At 42.6% G+C, this 18187-nt stretch overlaps 1 protein-coding gene and 1 long non-coding RNA gene across 4 annotated transcripts in view; one reads left to right on the top strand and one right to left on the bottom strand.

Annotated features, from left to right (window-relative positions):
* The window catches only part of LOC118211075, a 42998-nt gene extending 41948 nt beyond the window's left edge, over positions 1-1050 (bottom strand). Inside the window, exon 1 of the long non-coding RNA XR_004761952.1 lies at positions 788-1050. This is a non-coding gene — a long non-coding RNA (uncharacterized LOC118211075). The remainder of the gene's footprint in view (positions 1-787) is intronic.
* The window catches only part of lhfpl4a (LHFPL tetraspan subfamily member 4a), a 44694-nt gene extending 37811 nt beyond the window's left edge, over positions 1-6883 (top strand). For 2 of the 3 annotated variants that reach the window (XM_035387860.1, XM_035387859.1), the window contains one exon: positions 5207-6883. In XM_035387860.1, the coding sequence (XP_035243751.1) occupies positions 5207-5211 (5 nt within the window). In that variant the 3' untranslated portion in view covers positions 5212-6883. The other variant, XM_035387858.1, reaches the window with a different exon arrangement.
* Positions 6884-18187: the final 11304 nt, after the last annotated feature.

Here is an 18187-nt window from a genome sequence, read left to right as displayed (position 1 = left end):
CTGGGACAGCTCTAGCAAGGCAACAGTTTTACAAACTGACTTGTTGGAAAGGTGGCGTGCTGAGACAATGCCATGCTGAAAGTCACTGAGATCTTCAGCACGACCCATTCTACTGCCAATAATTGTCAATGGAGACTGCATGGCTGTATATGCTTTATTTTATGCACCTGTTAGCAATGGGTGTGGCCAAAACCACTAATCAGAAGGGGTGTCCACATACTTTTGGAAATGTACTGTACATCCTTATGTTTGCATCAATGGGGAAAAAAAATTTTCATCTATAAAAATATTTATAGAATCTTGCCTCGGATTCAAAATATATAAAGCGTTTGTTTTGAAGTAGTTGCTTTCACACTGGCCAGAGTTCTTTAAATTCATGCTTGTTTTCTTTTCTCCACAAACACAGTTTTTCCAAGTTCATTTTTGTGATCCATGACCTCACCCAGAAAGACGGGGGGTGGGGGGGGTTCAACAATTTCTCTTCATTGTGGTTCAAAGTTAAGGACAAATTTTGATTGAATCTGAACCTGGGGCCGGGGGGGGGGGGGGGGGGGGGCAAGGTACAAAGAAGGACACAAACACTGGAGCAGCTGTAAATCTCAACAGGGAAGCACAGTCCATATCTATAGATTTAAGCTTTGACTACAACCTCCCCAATCTATATGTGCTGACTGAACAACTGAATACAATTAATGAATTACTGAATTTGGGCCAAAATTAAACCAAAGGCATTTTTCCCCACATTGAAGAAGAGACAATGCTCTTTTAGAAATAAAAAGGAGCTTACAGAGAGGGTAAGAGATTGCAGCTTCTTCTGTCCTCAGGAAGGATGGCGTAGGGAGATTCCCCATCACACCTGCCAGCCCATCTGCATGTTATCCCAGCATGATCTGTTTACCTCCACTGGTGGTGCCCGCTTGTTTGTCGCATTTGTAGCTGTGCGCGAGGTGAAGAAGGGGGAAACGGTCTGTCTCCTTGTTGCCTTTTCAGCCGCGCCCTCGGTATCAGACAAACAGCCAGCCCCGCGACGGAACGTGGAGAACGCAAAACTTTCACGTGGTTGCCATGCAGCCAAATCTGTAGCCCACGGAGATTATAACCGCTTTTACATCGACGGGAGATCGCGTGCTGGAACTTCCTGAGGAACAATAAACCACTCGAGTCAAACCGCAATCTGGCATCGGGAAAAGAGCGCTGTCAACACGAGACTGCTGTTTGTTCGTATTTCACAAAGGAACAATCGACAAGCACTGCCGATTACCAATGACACCATTAACGTCTTCTTACCCCAAACCGGAAACTAACGCATGCGCAATTGTGTGATCTCCACGTTAAATGAGTATCCATTCCACAATGTATTCCTTTCAAGCTCATTTCAGTACCTGAACAGTTAATAACATGCATGTCTATCAAACAAGCAAGGCCGTAGGCTACAATGATCAAAATGTGTAGTATAGCAAACTAGATAGAATCAACCTTTTTTAAGCAGTCATGTTTTCCTTTAAGTTTAACTCTTTGTCTTTTTAATTTACTATGTGTTTTTGAGACACCTGAAAAGATTACACCTGCCAAAAGTGGTCATTAAGGTACACAGCAAATGCTATATATGGAGAGAAATCATTGGAGAGTTTATTGTTGCAACACATACAATTACATAATTGCAGAAAATGTATGTAGTTTTGCCAAAATTGCAGTATCACTATGATGGAAAAGTAGTGAGGGAAAGATGAGTTTTTCCACCAGTGAATTGATGAAGAGAAGAGGATTTTAGAATTGGAGACCAAAGATATAGACTGGGTAATCAAAGTCAGAGGATGAGAGGGAACGTTCAAATATAAGGTTTAAATAATGCATCAATGCTGAGCTCTGACCTGACCAGCAGTATCAGAAGTGCGGTCATTTTTATTTTATAAAAAAGGATGTTTAAATATAGGAATATAATTATAGCAGTTGTTTCAGAGGACTGAAATCTTGCTTTTCCCAAAGACAGCATGCTTTAAAAATAAATAAATAAAAACACCCCAACAGTCTGGTTTTGAATGCGGACCACAGCGGTAACTACTGTGCCTGGAAGCCCAGCAGGGTGCAGCGCAGCCTCCAGCGTCGCCCAGGGACGGGAGAGGTGCAGTCAGGGGGATTACCGCACCTCATCGCTTGCTAGCGACCCCCACTGGTCGATGGGGTGAACCGCAAGGTGGCCTGCGGAGCTGCAGACAAAGTGGGGTCCTCTGACTCCTGTCTGTACTGGCCCAGCTAGCAAACTGTGGCGTGATAAGAAGTCGCTTTCCACGCACTGGAGAACAGCTTGTGCTCATCCGCACTCTCGTGAATTAATAGTGGAGGTTCAGACAACGAGTGCTGATACATACACAAGTGGGCACTCCAAATTAGGGAGAAAAAAATGTCAAACATAAAAAAATATTTTTAAAATACAAAAAGCCATCCTAAGTACTTTTTTAAATACTGAAGAAAAATCATGGCGGTTACAGTACATCAAGTTCAGTACATCAAAATACGGAGTCGGTGGATAAAAGCCATTCAGATATTGTAGGTGTACTCAGTTGCTCTGAAGGCATGTCCAACCCTGATTCAGGGGGTACTTCAGGGGTCACTAATAGAATCACTACTCCTCCTCGTTTACGTAAATGAACTTAAATAGGAAATTTGCTGTTTAAATGTCATGCACTCAACAACTCACAAGTGAAGCAAATAGCTTTGGAGACTTCAATGTTTTCACGAAAATTTAAATTCAAAATTTTTAATACATACAAAAATGTAACACAAATTTAAATGTTAAGTGCTACGTGTGCTAAGTAACAATTGAGGGTTCATAACTTTCAGCCAAGTAATAAAGAAACTCCAGATTGAGAGTTTATTTCAACAGATTAATAACATTAATTACAGAAGCTATTTAAAGCTGAGTCACGTAAGTAACACTGCATAGTACATGTATACAGATAAGTATTCCTCAACACTGAGTTTTTAAGCCATGGAATAACTTATATAGATTTGTAATGGAAGTAGGGAACCCTGGGGTGTCCAGAACAAGTTTCTCACAGCATCTGATACTCTCTGTACATTAGGAAAAATGACAGGCTTATAACTCCAAATAACTCCATATAACTTTTTTTTTATAACTCCATGTATATTTTTCCTACATAATTGCCATGCTTAAATACAGTAATAGGTTTACTGCTTTCTTTTTTGGCCTTGGTCACTTTCGAGAAGAACTCTGATTCAAACAGCAAATCATCTCAGAACAGGTGAGAGATTCTTGCAGACGGTAAACTAAAGGGGTCATTTAGCTCACTTTGACCAAGCAGGAATGGCCCTCGTCAAAATATACTTATTCAAAAATGCTATTTAAAATATTTATCAATTGGCATACATTATTTTCAAGGTTCTCAAAAGGCTGTATGAAATAGTCACCATCTTTTAAAGCCAATGACACTGATCATCCACTTTCAGTATTCGAAAAGGTTTGCATTTAATAAAATGGATATAACTAATTTGTTTACCACTTTTTAAGGTGTGTTTTTTTTTTTTAAACTGCCATGCGTTAGGAATGAGTCACCTGGAAGAGACACATCCATTATTAAGCCCGGGAAGCTTGTAAACACAAAACCCCTGCATTCTGTGACATGGCCAGCCTTTGCCAGATCCCACTCTGGCCCTGCTCCTCGGCCATCCAACACATCCAGCAGAGTCAGCCATTTAGATACTCAAATCTTCTTTCTTTTCTACCTGATAGTTAATTGATTGATTAATGCCTCTGATTGGCCAAAGACTTAAAGGTTTAAATCAGCCCTGATTAGAGAAGACTGAAAGCCAGCTGTGCTACTGGCCCTGAGGGTCACGTTTGAGTACGTCTGATTTAGAGGGTCAGGTTATGCCATATGGAGAGATTGGAGCTGATCCGACCTTTGACATAGTGGCCATTTGCCCGGTGATTCTTTGACCCATGGCCCAGGCAAGAATGCCTGGCTGATTTGGCAAATACAGCATCCAGATTGTGTGCTTGCCTTCTCACGTTTCTGATGCCCAATCCGGACAGGCTGTCCCCAGTGCCACACGCTCATAATTTTTTTTTTTTTTTTACAATATCGTGCATTTCAATGTGGCAACTCTACCTCCTTAAAAATACAATGATGATATGTCTGCTTGCTATAATAGAGGTCTAAAATGTTTTGGGCTCTGTACTCCTCAATGCAATTGCAAGAAATAAAACAGTTTATCCCAACTGAGTGTTGTCATATGCCCATAAACAGGGTGAAATGTGAACTCTTTTTCTCATCATTCATTTTTGTTGTTGAAAATGTATTGTCCAGTATGTTATATCAGTATGTTCAACTTGCAAACAAAGCTAAATTGGATTCAATCAACACTTTTCCTCATCCTTAATACAATGTACAAATTAACCTTTCTTCCTAACAGTTTTTCACGCTGTTTCCATACTTACTGGACTAAACTGCTTTTGAAAACAATGAAATCATTGAGTGGAAGTCGAGGGCAAAAGCTGACTGAGTCCAGGATATCAAGTCTCCTTGTCCTTTACAGTCATGTGGCTTGGCCACATATTTTTGTGCCATATCAAACTTATCAGCTGTCAAAACATTTTGTTTATTGTAACATCCATCAAACAAATTAAAATGCAAATATGCTGAAATACTCTTGGCGTTTCTTGTTGGATAAAAAATGCTCAATTACACAGCCTATGTTGTTCACATTTGTTTGTGAGTTTTGTTAATCCATTTAAACCTGGTAGCTACTTAGCTCTGATAAAACTGCAAAGGAAGAAAAATCTCTAACATTTTTCTGCAGCCTAGCCCTCTACCAAATGCAACACAAACAGTGCGTCCTTCATTTGTGATTTTTCATATTAGTCATCTTGGTGGCCACACACCCAGTTGGTCTTGGAATGAGAAAAAAAATTAAATATAAAACAATATTTAAAAAATTAAAAAAGGAAACAAATATCCCACCCAGATTTTAAAAAGAATTGTTCTCAAAAACACACAGCGGCGCACCAGGATGTGGTCAAAATAGAACTATGCGTGTAAAGTCACGACCAACCGTGTGTGTCTGCGAATCCTGGAGTTGCTTCTTGTCCATCCCGCCTTCCTTCTCCTCCACCCCATCCCTGCTTTCAGCCTGTCCTTTCCCAGCCAGTTTATCCCCCTCTTGTTTCTCTCCCTGTTTTTCCCAGATTGAGATTCGGGACAGCAAGGACCCGAGATTCGGAGTCCAGCGTTTCCACTAGGCTGACCTCCCCCACCTCCGCCACCTTCTGCTCCTCCTTCTGCTCCTACTCCTGCTCCTACTCCTACTCCACCTACTTTCCCTCTGTTCTTCAGGTCAAATACTCCACCTCAACCTGGAGGCTGTTCATACAGCCATTTGTAATATAGAACTGGAATGGAATCAAATTAACAAAAGAGAAAATAATATACAAAAACACATCTGTTTGAAGAAAAAAAAAACATTTTTAAAAAGTAAAAAATAATCCACTGCAGCTTTACAAAAATCAACACCTCTGGGAAAAATAAGAAATTACAATATATTATTAATATTACTTTTCATTATGATACTGAAGATGTTTATGCTTGCAACAGCAGTATTTAATTATTAATTTAAATATTCTGTTATTTTAATTTATTTATTCATTTATTTTATGGTGGAAATTAAATCATTTCAGCTTTCCAAAAAAAGAAAAAGAAGAATCCAATTATGTGCATACGTATCCTGGTAAACTTTAAATAGCACTTTGGTGCTACTCCAGAGACTTAAGAAGATGACAACAAAGAAGAATTTTGTACAGCACACAGTGTAGTTTGGAAAGCATTCTTTTCAGACGAACGACTGAACACTTCCCCATTTGTACATGTGGTTTACTTATGTGGACTTCGAGGAGAGAACAGCAAGGTTGTAAATAACACGTTTTTGAGGAAACAGGGTAATGACTGCACAGGTTTACTGGTCCACCCGTTGTCCATCAACCTTTGGCCATGGGCCTCCCCATAGGTCACGTGATCAAGACCTCGTTCATTCAAGTGCAGAATTTCAATTCAAGAGGTTTAATTTTGCCACATAACCACCTGATCCAAAAGGTAAGGACCTTGTGACCCCAGAAAAAGCTAGCATTTCAAAGGACGACGCTTGAGCGTGTGGAGAGGCGCGAAAGAGACTCAACCTCGCCGCTCGAGATCGACAGACGCGACATCGTCCACTGGGTGCAATCCCAGAATCCCCTCTGACTGCTTTGACTCATTCCTTAGACTTTTGTTTCAACTGCGTTTCATTTGATTAATTTCCTGTGCTTTAAATGGGGTGCAAACACTGAGGGAAAAAAAAAGCCTTCTCCCCCACAAACTATGATCTTGTGTTTTTCTAATTCCTAATTTGATTTTTTATTTATTTATTTTTTTGCCCTGCATGCTGCATTATACTCAGGCTGTGAAGATAAGGTGGTTCTGCTCTGCAGTTGAAGCAATGTGCATGGGAGTATGTTACAGTAATGGCCCGACTGGCTGTCTCACACCGTTACACACTGTGCTGTCCAGATCTGTAGTATGGCGTGGCATTTCCATAGCAGTTTTGCCCTTAGGGGTCCTTAAGTAACATCATCTTTTAGATGTTTGTGATTTTAGAATTACTCTCTTAATTGTTTCAGTGTAGACAGTGGTGTTATTACTTAGTTTCCTGTTCTTTGTGGTTCAGCGGAGTGTGCCATAGAGAGCAAGCCATCCACGTGATGCGTCTTACTGTCATTTCTATTCAAAAAGCCCATTACAATATGTCCACAACCAAAAAAAAAAAAGAAAAAGAAAAAACAACTGGGGAATGAAAGCCAGTGAGTAAATAAACCTTTGATAACTTTTGACAATTTTGTATTAGTCTAAGAGTTTGTCGTGTTGTTGTAACAAGGTTAACTGTTGCATCGAACACACAACGAAAGAAATTCTAGCTTTTTATAAACAGGGATGCAATTTAACATTTCTCAAAGACAAAATCACTTCTATTGCCAGTATCAAAAAGGCCTCTAGTTATATAAATTATATATTCATTAACAATTTAGAAAATTTAGGCAAACCATCTGCAAAAAGAGGAATAATATTGTCCTATTTCTGAGTTACCAAACCTCGCCATTTAATGGATCACTGAATTAGCCCTTAGTGTAGATCACAAATACTCAGATCTGGCCCTCAAGGTCAGTTGTACTGCTGGTTGTCTCTTCTGCCTGATAGTCCAGTAAAGTCAGTGATTGGCCAGAGATTACACTCACCAAGTGCATCATGTTTAAATCAGTGATTAGAGGGGAGGACCGTAAGCACTACTGGCACCGAGGGCCAGATCTGAGTATCTCTGGTATCTCCCAACTCAACAAACAGCTTCAGTATAAGCTGGTATGAATACATATTCATATATATTTGTAGATCATAGCAATCTCTCAGGAAACTGCAGTGTATACAAATATTTTTTAAAAGTAAATGCAGGATGAAAAATAATGTGATCTCCACATTGCAGCATAACACCTAAAGAGTACATAAAGCCTGCTATGGTTGAAGGGGAAGATTATTAGCAACAGGTGTAAGTGTTAAAGCCCAGAGGCTGTTTTTTCTCTTATGATTACTGGAGCGAGTTCTGGGTCACCTGCGAGTCCCTGTGATCTGTTAGTAGCACAGGCCCTTGTGTTAAAAAAAAAAGTGTGCAACAACTTGAAGTGAGATTTAAACAACTGTCTTTCATTAAATCTGACTGGCTATCGCAGTAGTACAGAAAATAAAAGAGATGGCTGAGAAAATAAATAATAGACGCTTCAAAGGGTAAAGAGCAAACTCCAAGTACTGTAATTCACAAGTAGATATACTGTTTAATCAAGCTACTGTCAAATAGAGAATGAGACAGAAAATAGTATTTATTCGTTGTAAATTCTCAAACTCACGGTGACGCGTATGCAGTGTCACAGAGTTGTGAGCAGGTTATATAGTGTTTCAGTATGAACCATGCAGCTGTGCAAAAGGTGCAACATCTGGGCTTATCCCCAGGCTGAAAATGTTTACAAAAAAATATAAAAGAAATAAGAGATTATCGATATGTTTTATAATGCAAAACAGCTCAAACATATCCCTCAAATCCTGTTACTGGCTTGATAGCAATGTAATGTTCATAACCTTTAAGAAAATATTCTTATTCAGAGGAGTTATCTGATATGGCTGGTAACTTTACTTTGAAACTGAGTGGAAAAAAAACAAATAAATAATTTTCCCGTTTTACTCTCAATAACACCTTCAGTCTCAGCTCATATTGTATGATGTAAATGTCAGTGACATGAGATGGCATTCTGATGAATTATTTTGATTTCTTTAGTTGAAGAAAAAGTGTTACCTGTTGAAGTGTTACTCGAGATAACTCGAAAGCCTGCCCCGGGTTTTTGATCCACTTCAAACGGCCAGGAAACCGCATCAGTTCCTTTTCAGAAACACCAGGGGAGGCCAAATTAGCGTCTTCATGCAGGCCGACATGAGACCTGCTTTCTTCTAATCTATAGTGCAAGGTTCTGTGATATTGTCTGTTGGAACCGGATTACCTCTTACGATGGTAAACTCCTCTGTACGGTGCTCATATTCCTCCTCCTGAAAGCCCCCCGTGTGTAGCCTCTACACACCGCCCAGGCACTGGAGATGACTCTTCACAGGAGCTGTAGCAAACAACAAAGGAAGAGGAGTTGATGGAGAGACACAGAGGGAAAACAAAAAGCTGAAATTCGAATCAACTGGCAACCCCCGCCATGCCTCCCCAACCCAACCAAATCAAAGAAATGGCTCCCAAGGGAAATACAGTCACAGAACTGTCCAGACCCCCAAAGCCCATGTTAAGGATCACTGTCAATGACAATTTGTAAATGCATAAGTTTGATAGTTTTCATATTAGTATTAATAGTGTTTGGAATAACTGCTTTCATCTTCAGCCACTGTCTTCTAAAAGTGGACGCCATGCCATGGGGAACATTTTCGTTCATCTGAATGACCCATCCAAACTGAGTGCTAGATAATCTGGCCAAATTCTTGGAGAACGTTGATGAAAAAGAGTAGATGCAAGTTAGTGTGCTTTCCCCCCACTTCTTCCTGTCTTGTTCTTTTTCACACATTTTGTTTTTATCAAGTAATTCTGACTGTAGCATCCATTTATGACAACGCTGCCCTGACGATCCTGTATGCCTGGAGCCATTTTATTGCGGAAGTCTTTTTTTGCTGCTTTGCACAGTAGTTACAGAAGGTCAAGAGATTGTATGGGAGGAGAGACATTGTGAAACTTTTAATTGAGCCAAATTTCTCTGAGATTTTCACAGAATGTTCAGCATGCCCCGCGCGTGAGCCGAGCTCACAGATTCCTCAGAGGAGACACCTGTCACGTTACAGATCTGATTATTCACGCATTTTCCTTAAGCTCAGAAGATTCACATGCAAACAGACACAACAGGAAGGAATCAATGCATACCAGCTGGGAGCACTGATAGGAGTCATTCCCACTTTAATGACTCCTCACTGTGGTAGATTATCCAAATTTGTATGACTACACCATGCATTCTTATAATACAGGCAAACCATGATATTACATGATATTTTAGCATTGTTGCTGGGAATTAAGTTTTCTGAAAATTACCCCCCCCCCCAAAAAAAGTAAGAAATATTAAAACATTTTTTCACATTTTTAATTGTCCAGTGTCATAAAGACTTAGTACTTAAGATAATGAATTAATGGAGCTAAGAAAGGCTGAAACTATGAGACAGTTCTGCTGTGTGACACATGATAACTTTAAAGACAGTGAGATAATCAGTTGGCCAGTGTATCACTGTATGTTTGTTGACAGAGGGGGCTGGTTGGAGAGATGTACTCCAATCATAGTACGATCCAGAAATAATTTTTAAAATCCACCTGTAAATACCAAGACATTCCTATGAAATGCAATATATTTGTGTTAATAAATAAATAAATAAAAGGAGCAATTTCTTTGAATTGGAAATATACATACACATTTTTAAAAATAAAAAAGAGCTGTTTCATAACATTTAACTTGCACAAAACAAGTTAAATATTTAACATGATTCATCTAATTAACTAACCATAGTCTTCAATTAAGACAGAGGAATCGGGTGCCTTAGTTCAGGGATAAAACAAAAACCTGCACCCACACCGGCCCTTTTCAGTTAAGATTGGACACCCCTGCTTCATATGGATACATTTTTCTTTTTACTGCAGGGATACTCAACCCTGATCCTACAGAGCCACAGAGTCTGCTGGTTTTCGTTTTTTCCTTTAGATCAGCGACCAATTCAGACTCAAGAATCCAGGTGACCTGACTAATCAACTGCTTTAACTAATCGTTTGCTCTGCTGCTCAAGTGTCGAGGAACAGCGAAAGTCATTTTTGCCAGTTCCATTACTTTCCCAATTTTTTGCCATTTCTGCGATTTCCTCCGTTTGAAGTGCTTTCCCTGATTTCTTGGACGTTTTATGATAACAGTCAACCTTAACATAACCAACACGGTTAACCTGTTGGTATACCAGTAGGCATTTTAATAATATTGCCAAATGTTGGGAGCAAAAATGTGCAACAATTTAGGGATTCTGGAATGTGCTGGGATCAAGATTGCCGTCCTTGTCGGTTTTTGCCATCAGATGTTACATTTGGCAGGCCCCTGTTAACAGCGCGCATGAGATCAGTTGATTCATTTAATGAGTAAACGGTTTTTAATTCTGTGATTTCATCCGTTTTTCAGTTTTCCGTGATTTTCAACAATTTTGCCGTGACTGCTCCGTGACTTCAGCCAATATTTCTCGTGATGAACACCCAGCCTTAATATATCGACACACACAAACAAATACGGTTGTAGGGCATAAAAATGAAGGCAATGAGCTTACTTACGGTCACACATCATGGATAAGCAATACTGTGCAGCATGTATTTTTTTGGACAGATACAAGACTGGTACTAAGCTGAACAATTAATTGTTGTCATTCAGATAAGCATGACATACACCTCAGACCGACATGACATGACAGACACTAATCTGAAGTGTAGATTTGTTGGTACAGACGTTTAGATGCATAAAAGCACACATCCCAGTGGCTAGTGAAAGAGCTTATATCCAGTGCCTGTGGGTGTGCGGTATGATGTCACATGACCTGCGGTGACCACACATGTGACACGACTGTCAGCCTATGAAAGCAGGTCTTCGGGAAGGACGCCGCTAACTGGAGGCTTCGACTGAGTTTCAGCCGCTTTTATCTGAAGATGGCTGGATTTAAGCAGTACAATAAAATGTTCTGACAGAGAACACGCTTTCTCAAGACTCTTCTGTGCGTATACAAGCGGCTCGTATAAGTCAGCCGGACATGCCTAAAACAATATTTTTATCATGCTAACCCTGCTCTGCGGCTCCAGTACTGGCGTTACATTTTATTTTTCGTGTTGAACACACTGAACACACAAAAAACAGTGTGAAGGAATCCTTCATGGCTTTGCCATTGCTGTCCAGGACAAGAGAAACCTCTGTCCTTAATGTGCAAACACCTGCAGTGCTTCTTCTTTATTTGTTCCCCCGATTTGTCGCCAAAATTAGACTTTTTTTATTTTGGTTTTTATGAGCCAGTATGAGATATGGAAGAAGAAGAAGAAAAAAAGCTGTGAAACAGTTTTGCATTATTTATATATTTATTATAACATGTTTCATTTAAAAGTTTTTTTTTTCATTTCTATAGTTAATATTGTTTTTTCTCTCGATGTGATGAAATGGGAATGTTTATGCAAGATTTTCACTGGAAAGTCAAATGTGGCAGACATTGTTACTCACCGCCTATACATTGTTGTTGTTTTTTTTAAAGAAAAATAAATAAATGAAATGATGTATATTGGACTTCCTCACACCTAATGTTGTACTTCAAAGCAGTCATCTATTCGGCATCTATTGAACTTTTTATGGTACATTATTTAAGTACACAATGGCAATATTGTGATTTACAGGTGAATATTCGCACATATTCAAGCCCTGCAGTCAAATGTTGTGACTGAATGAGCCGTTTGGTGATGGGAAATATGTGAATGCCTTAAAAAAATCACAAAGTAATCACATTATAGTTGTGTTCAGCTGGAAACGTCTAATAAAAGAAGGCTTTTGAGACAGTGAGAAAAGACATGAAATCTGATTGAGCTCCATTTCTGTTATCAATACAATTGATTTAACCTTCCATTGGTTTGTAAAGACATGGTTGACCCAATGCAGTGCTCAGGAACTGATGTCCTGCCATTGCACCATAATCTCCTGAGCAAATTCATCGCAAATGTGGGACCAGTTAGAATCCTGAATTGAATTATTGCCACACCTCTGAAATGCACGCACCTTGCTAGTTCTCTCTCTCAGTGCTGTCTGATGAAGGCATACATTAATCCTGATGCACAAACACTGCACTCAAATAGCGATCTACATATCTGAAAATAATATCTTGCTGGGCCAGATTTCTCTCTGTGCTGGACGAGAATAAGCGTTAACTGTGCTGAAATGAATGGACAGTGGCGTTTATCACAAGCTGTGCTTCGGTCGCTGTGTAGCGCTGCTCTTAGCTGCAGAAGGGGCCTTGGTCTGCTGTAGTGTTATTTTTTCAGATGGGAAAGAACGGCGTGGGAAATTGAGAGAAAACGACAGTTTAAGCATGGATTCCATTGACGGTCTTGAGTTTCCAGTGTCCTCATAGGAAAACGCATTTTCCAAGGACAGGAATGCGCTTCTCCTCAACTTGACATCGGGTTAAAACGCGTGTGCGAATAACACATTTTCCCCCCAAGCATTTTACTCAGCGTGTAGGCCAGGCTTGGAGGTCGCTCTGAAGGGCTGGCGCGGCCCAAACCGGTAAGGTAATCACTGGCATTAAAAGCCCCCCAGCCTATTTGTGAGGGCTTTTTCATCTGTTATCGTTGGGGGCTCCAGAAAGACAGGACACCGTGGGACGCATCAGCAACGGCAGCGTAATCAAATCAATCACTGAGTAATGCATCAACAGCCAGAGCGTAATCAAATTACCCACTGTAGGGCCATGTAAGGGAGAACGGCAGCATCCAAAACAACAGGAGAGAGAGAGAGGGAGAGTGAGAGAGAGAGAGACGGAGGGAGAGAGGGGCAGAGAGAGTGAGAGCGGCCTGGTGTTTCTGTGAAGGCATCCATGAAAAGCCGCGTTGCCGTCAGTGACATAGTTTGCCGTGGTGGCGTATGGCGTGGTGTGCTACGCGTGAGTTTGTAACAGAACATCACCTTTTAATATTATGGTGCGTATGTAAAACTCATTTTTCATAAACAAAAAAGTTACTTAGAACCTTTTTATTCTCAGATCTCAAATTGCAGCTTGTATAGTTATAGAAATCAATGTACTGGCTACAGCTATGACTATATCTGACCAATGAGATCTCATTCTCAGTCTTTGTGGTGAAGCTGTTATGGCTCTTTTCCTTATTAATAGCTCACTGCTGTGATACTGCATTTCTATAAAGTTCCCTTGAGTTATGCTGCCACACAGAGCACTGAAGCCTCAGTTATCATAATTATCAACTCAGATATAAACAAATGAGGAGGGATCGAAAGACTACAAAATGGAAAAAGGGGGCAGATGAATCTTGAGCTGTGCATGTGCATAATATTCTTAGAACCGAGTATTAGTCCATGACAAAATGAAACCAAAGAATTTTGTTGAAATTATCAAAAACCGCTCCTTCCCTGGAAGCAAAATCATTTCATGCTACAATTATAGGTTCATATTGACTGATAATTGTGAGGTAATCCGCAGAAAATATTTCAGAGAACACCCCTAGGTCTCCTTTCATTACACTGAATTGATTTCTGCACTGCACTAACCTAATTAACAAACGCTGTGCTGTGTACTGGCGCTCAATGCAACACAGCACAGCGCAGGCTGCTGGGGCAGACGCCGCTAGTCCAGCTGTTGTGTTCCGAAAACAATTACTTTCCTGCTGTCTTTGAGATTGTGGAATGCCGCGTCCTGTGCTGCACACTCTCCACATTATGGAGATGCAGTAACAAGCAAGAAAACAGGGTTTCGTGGGGGGGTGGGGGGGGGGGGGGGCGGGGGGAGAACACATTGGTTTTTCGCTAAACTCATCAACATGAAATCCGACGTTCTGGAAAGAAGAAAAACATACTGCCTGGCAAACCGCACAAAACTCTCCACTCCAGTGGATCGGTTAGTGCTCGCTATTTATAGGCAAGGGGAGGAGGGGGAGGGGCTAGCAGCATCTTACATCAGATGTGATCGCTGCTTCCCTCCGCTGACCTGGACCGTGAGGGTAATCACCGGAGCCTTCAGAGTGATGCCCATATGCCCCCCCCCCCCTTCCATAACACATGGGGGTCAATCTCAATCTTCCCCCAGGGCCTGGGGTTCCCGCACCCAGCCTGACCTCCCCTCTGACCCATCGTTTAAGAGCTCAGCCAGGGCAGGAGCCGAGGGGTACCAGGGGGAGTCTGGGAAAAGGGGGACAGAATGGCTGGAGCACCCCGAATTATGGAGGACCCCTCTATTCCTGTTTCTTTCTGCTCTTTCCCCACTCACTGCCCACGAAGATGAAGGATAAACGCACACATGGAATATTCCGGCAAACCGCATGAAGAGGTGAGAGGGGAGAGAGAGGGGCAAGCGTGAGAGAGTAGCAAGAGAGAGACTGAAAGCAAATGAGGGAGGGGGAAGAGGAGGACGAGCGAGAGAGAGAGAGGCGTGGAAGTCGGACGGACACAGATGGTCAGTCTTTCAGCCAGTCTGGCGGTTGGCCCTTTCCTGTCTGCGCGCTGCGGCGGGGCCGGGCGGAGAGATGGAGAGGCGCGGACGGCAGACGGTCCTGGCGGCGAGTTCGCGGGAAGCGGGACGGGATGGCGGGTAGAGGTACGCCAGCCCCGCTGCCTGGCGCCCCCTCTGCCAGCAGGAGGGTAAATCTAGTCGCGGGAACATGCCAAGCTTATAAAAGAGTCACCGGGGGAGGTGCTGTTGAGCCGCTTTCACTTGGGCTGTTGCTCTCTTCAGCTGGTGTATATGCACCGGCGCCGACCGGATTCCACTGCCGTGAGCTCGCCCCACATCTGGGCTGCGTGGGCTCCTCCCCGGCTCTTAGTTCACAGAGGAAATAATAAACAAAGGCACTTTTGCGCAAGTTAATGCTGTTAATGTGGCAAGCAGGAGTCTGTCACAGGGTAAAAGCACAGGCTCGGAGATCACCTCCATCCAAGCAGCCCAGCTCAGAAACAGAGCGTGCGTTCAAGGAGAATTTATGATCATATTCTTAATCTGATGTTCTTTATCATTTTCTGTGGTGCAAAATGTTGTGTGAAATTATTTTGGAGATACAAAACAAAAATAAACAATGTGTCTGTAACTTAATGTGTCTGCAGTTAAACTTACTGGAACTAGTCCTCCAAAACACATTTAATTCTCTTGTGCCCGCAACACTGCAAAAACCATGCATTAGGTAATGTCTTGTACAAAATATAAATAAACAATGATGTCATGATTGTAATAAAAATGACGGTGTCAAGGGCAACCAATCCACCTGGAAGACCCAGTCAAATCCCTCGGCATTCATTGGCCGTGAAGTCTAGTGATGTTGCATTTCTTCATTAAAACAGGAACTTAAAACAGAAACAGGTCGATATGTCCTGGTTTGAAGAAAGCAATGAAAATTTAATGTTTGTATGAACTTTGATGAACGTCAAATGTATTAAAGATCACAGAGGAAGGTCGGAAGATTGCGGTCACTGAAAACACACTCAGAAGTGCAGGGAGAGGAAACTCGGCCAGCCTGGGATTAATCATCCTGGTAGGGCAAGACTCTACTGCATGGACAAGCCCCATGGTCTGCTATCGAATCCGGACCATGCCAGTACTGACTGAGGCTAGCAGTCCCACGGGGTGACGGGCAGTTGGCACTATCGTAGGCCGGGGAAGGGAGGGCTCGAGTTGGCTGGGACGACAGTGTCTCATTAAGCAAGGTGGCCACAGGCAAGTCCTCCTGCTGTGCCGGACATGAAATGTCTTTCTTCCTCCTTGCGAGGTGTGATAACAACCAGCGTGTTCATTTACAAATGAATGACAGTGATTAGAATGCTGGTGTTTTTATTGCACAGGAGAGGAAACCACAATAGAAAATGAAAGCTTTGTGTCGAGTTCCCATGGCCCCAAGCCTGAGCTCTGATGGTCAGTTTTGGTATTTCCCGGTCTGACGAGCAGCTATTAAAACAGGACAAGCCCCTTCACAGGTGACTCTCCACTGCATGGGGGGAAAGGTGGGGGGGGGGGTTGTTAGACGGAAATAGCTGGATGGATGTCTGGCATACCCCTCCCACATCTGGGCCGCCTGCTGGCTGGTCCGGCTCGGCCCAACTGGCCGGTTCGCCTTCCGTCTCAAGAGAACACATCGCTCGGTCGTCCCTGGGTGTGCCCGAGACCGACATACCAGACCGCTCCCCACCCAACCGCAAGGCTGGAACCTTGACCCCTTCCGGGCACCCCTCTACTCCCACCATCTTGGACTCCCTCCCTGGCGTCTCCACAACCACGGCTTCCAGGCTGGCCGTGCCAAAACAAGCCACATCATCATCGGAGCTTGCGAGAGGTGGGAGCTCAGAGCAGCCGCAAGATTGACATGGAAACGGCGCACAAACACACACACACACGCACACACAGAGGTATGCTGAGCGTAATACACAAGTCACTGAACAAGCTAGACAACGCAAGTACTCAGGGTGTGTGTCTTCATTTGGAACATCAACAGTAGGCAAAATAATTAACCACCACATCCATATTATGAGTAAAGCATTTGTTGCAAAGATGTCCAGGTTATTCCTTGAAGTTCTTTTCATATCCATGTCGGGACAAATTAATTTGTCTCCATGTGCTGGTGGTTCCAGTCCAGTGAAAGGACCAGAAGCGAAACTAGACAAAAGGTGATGAAAAATGCGTGCGTTCCATCACCATGATCGCGAACAGGGCAGGAATAGCAGCCATACAATGGCAGTCTGCTCTGAGAGCAAGTAAGAATTGTGAGCGTGGGAAAGGGACCTCGCGTGAAACATGTCGACTGAACGGCTCGTGCTCTGAGCCGACGGAGAACATTCCGGATGCGGTGCTTAGTTCATGTACGCCCAGTGACACAGAAGAAATATCAAAATATTTAGAAGAGCCGCTCCCTCAACCCGGACCAAATCCAACTCTCCAAAACAAAGGTGAGAGAGGGGCTGGGAGGGAGGGATGCGCCATGCCTGAAATGACGCGGGGCATGGAAAAGAGGGGGCGGGGGGATAAAAATAACAAACCATAACAAACCACCGAGACCATTTTATTGAAGACATCTCCTCTTCCTCCACTGTGCAGGTGTTTGGGAGAGTATAAATGCTAGCGCTCGACATCTGGATACCGAGTAGTAGGGGGGAGAACGAAGACTTCCACTCTCTCACAGCCTCTGCCTGAAAGCTCGGTCCGCTGCTGTGGAAACAAACGTCTGTGGCCTCATTCAGTCAAAACCTTTTTTTTCATTTTTCTTTGCTTTGTACACCTCTCAAAGTTTGTTGACATTTTCTAGGAAAGCTACAGATGATAAAAGCGACTGAACTTTAGCTTTCAGGTTTTTTAAAAGACGCTTTAGACTTTGTTCCTTTGGGGGGGGAGTGGTCTGTTGTCCGAGATGGCGCTCGCGAGGGCCGTACCTGTCCCCGTCCGCGGCTCATGGGCGCTGCTGGGGGCCGTCTTTCTGTCTCTGAACCTTATCTGGACCAGCAGCATGACACAGGCGGCCATCTACCATTACACAGGTAAGCGTCCGGCAACAATCTAACCAATAATGTAATAACTGAGGAAAAAGCGATGGTTAATCATACTATCTTAGAACATATAACATATCAGGAGAAGAAGAATATACACATATACTCACACGAAAGGAAATGCTGTTTGAGAAATGCTGGCTCCAAAATTGATATCCAGGTCCAATTAGTCCAGTGGTCTCCAACCTTGGTCCTGGAGAGCTACAGGGTCTGCTGGTTTTTGTTTTCACCTTAAAATCAGCACCCAATTGAGACCCAAGACACCAGGTAGGTTGAGTTAACTGTGTAATCAACTGCTCTAATTGATTCATGAAG

This window comes from Anguilla anguilla, chromosome 13 (genome assembly GCF_013347855.1).
Source record: "Anguilla anguilla isolate fAngAng1 chromosome 13, fAngAng1.pri, whole genome shotgun sequence".
Lineage (NCBI taxonomy): Eukaryota > Metazoa > Chordata > Actinopteri > Anguilliformes > Anguillidae > Anguilla > Anguilla anguilla.
Note: the sequence above shows the minus strand (reverse complement) of the source record. Positions and strands in the feature narration are given on the sequence as shown.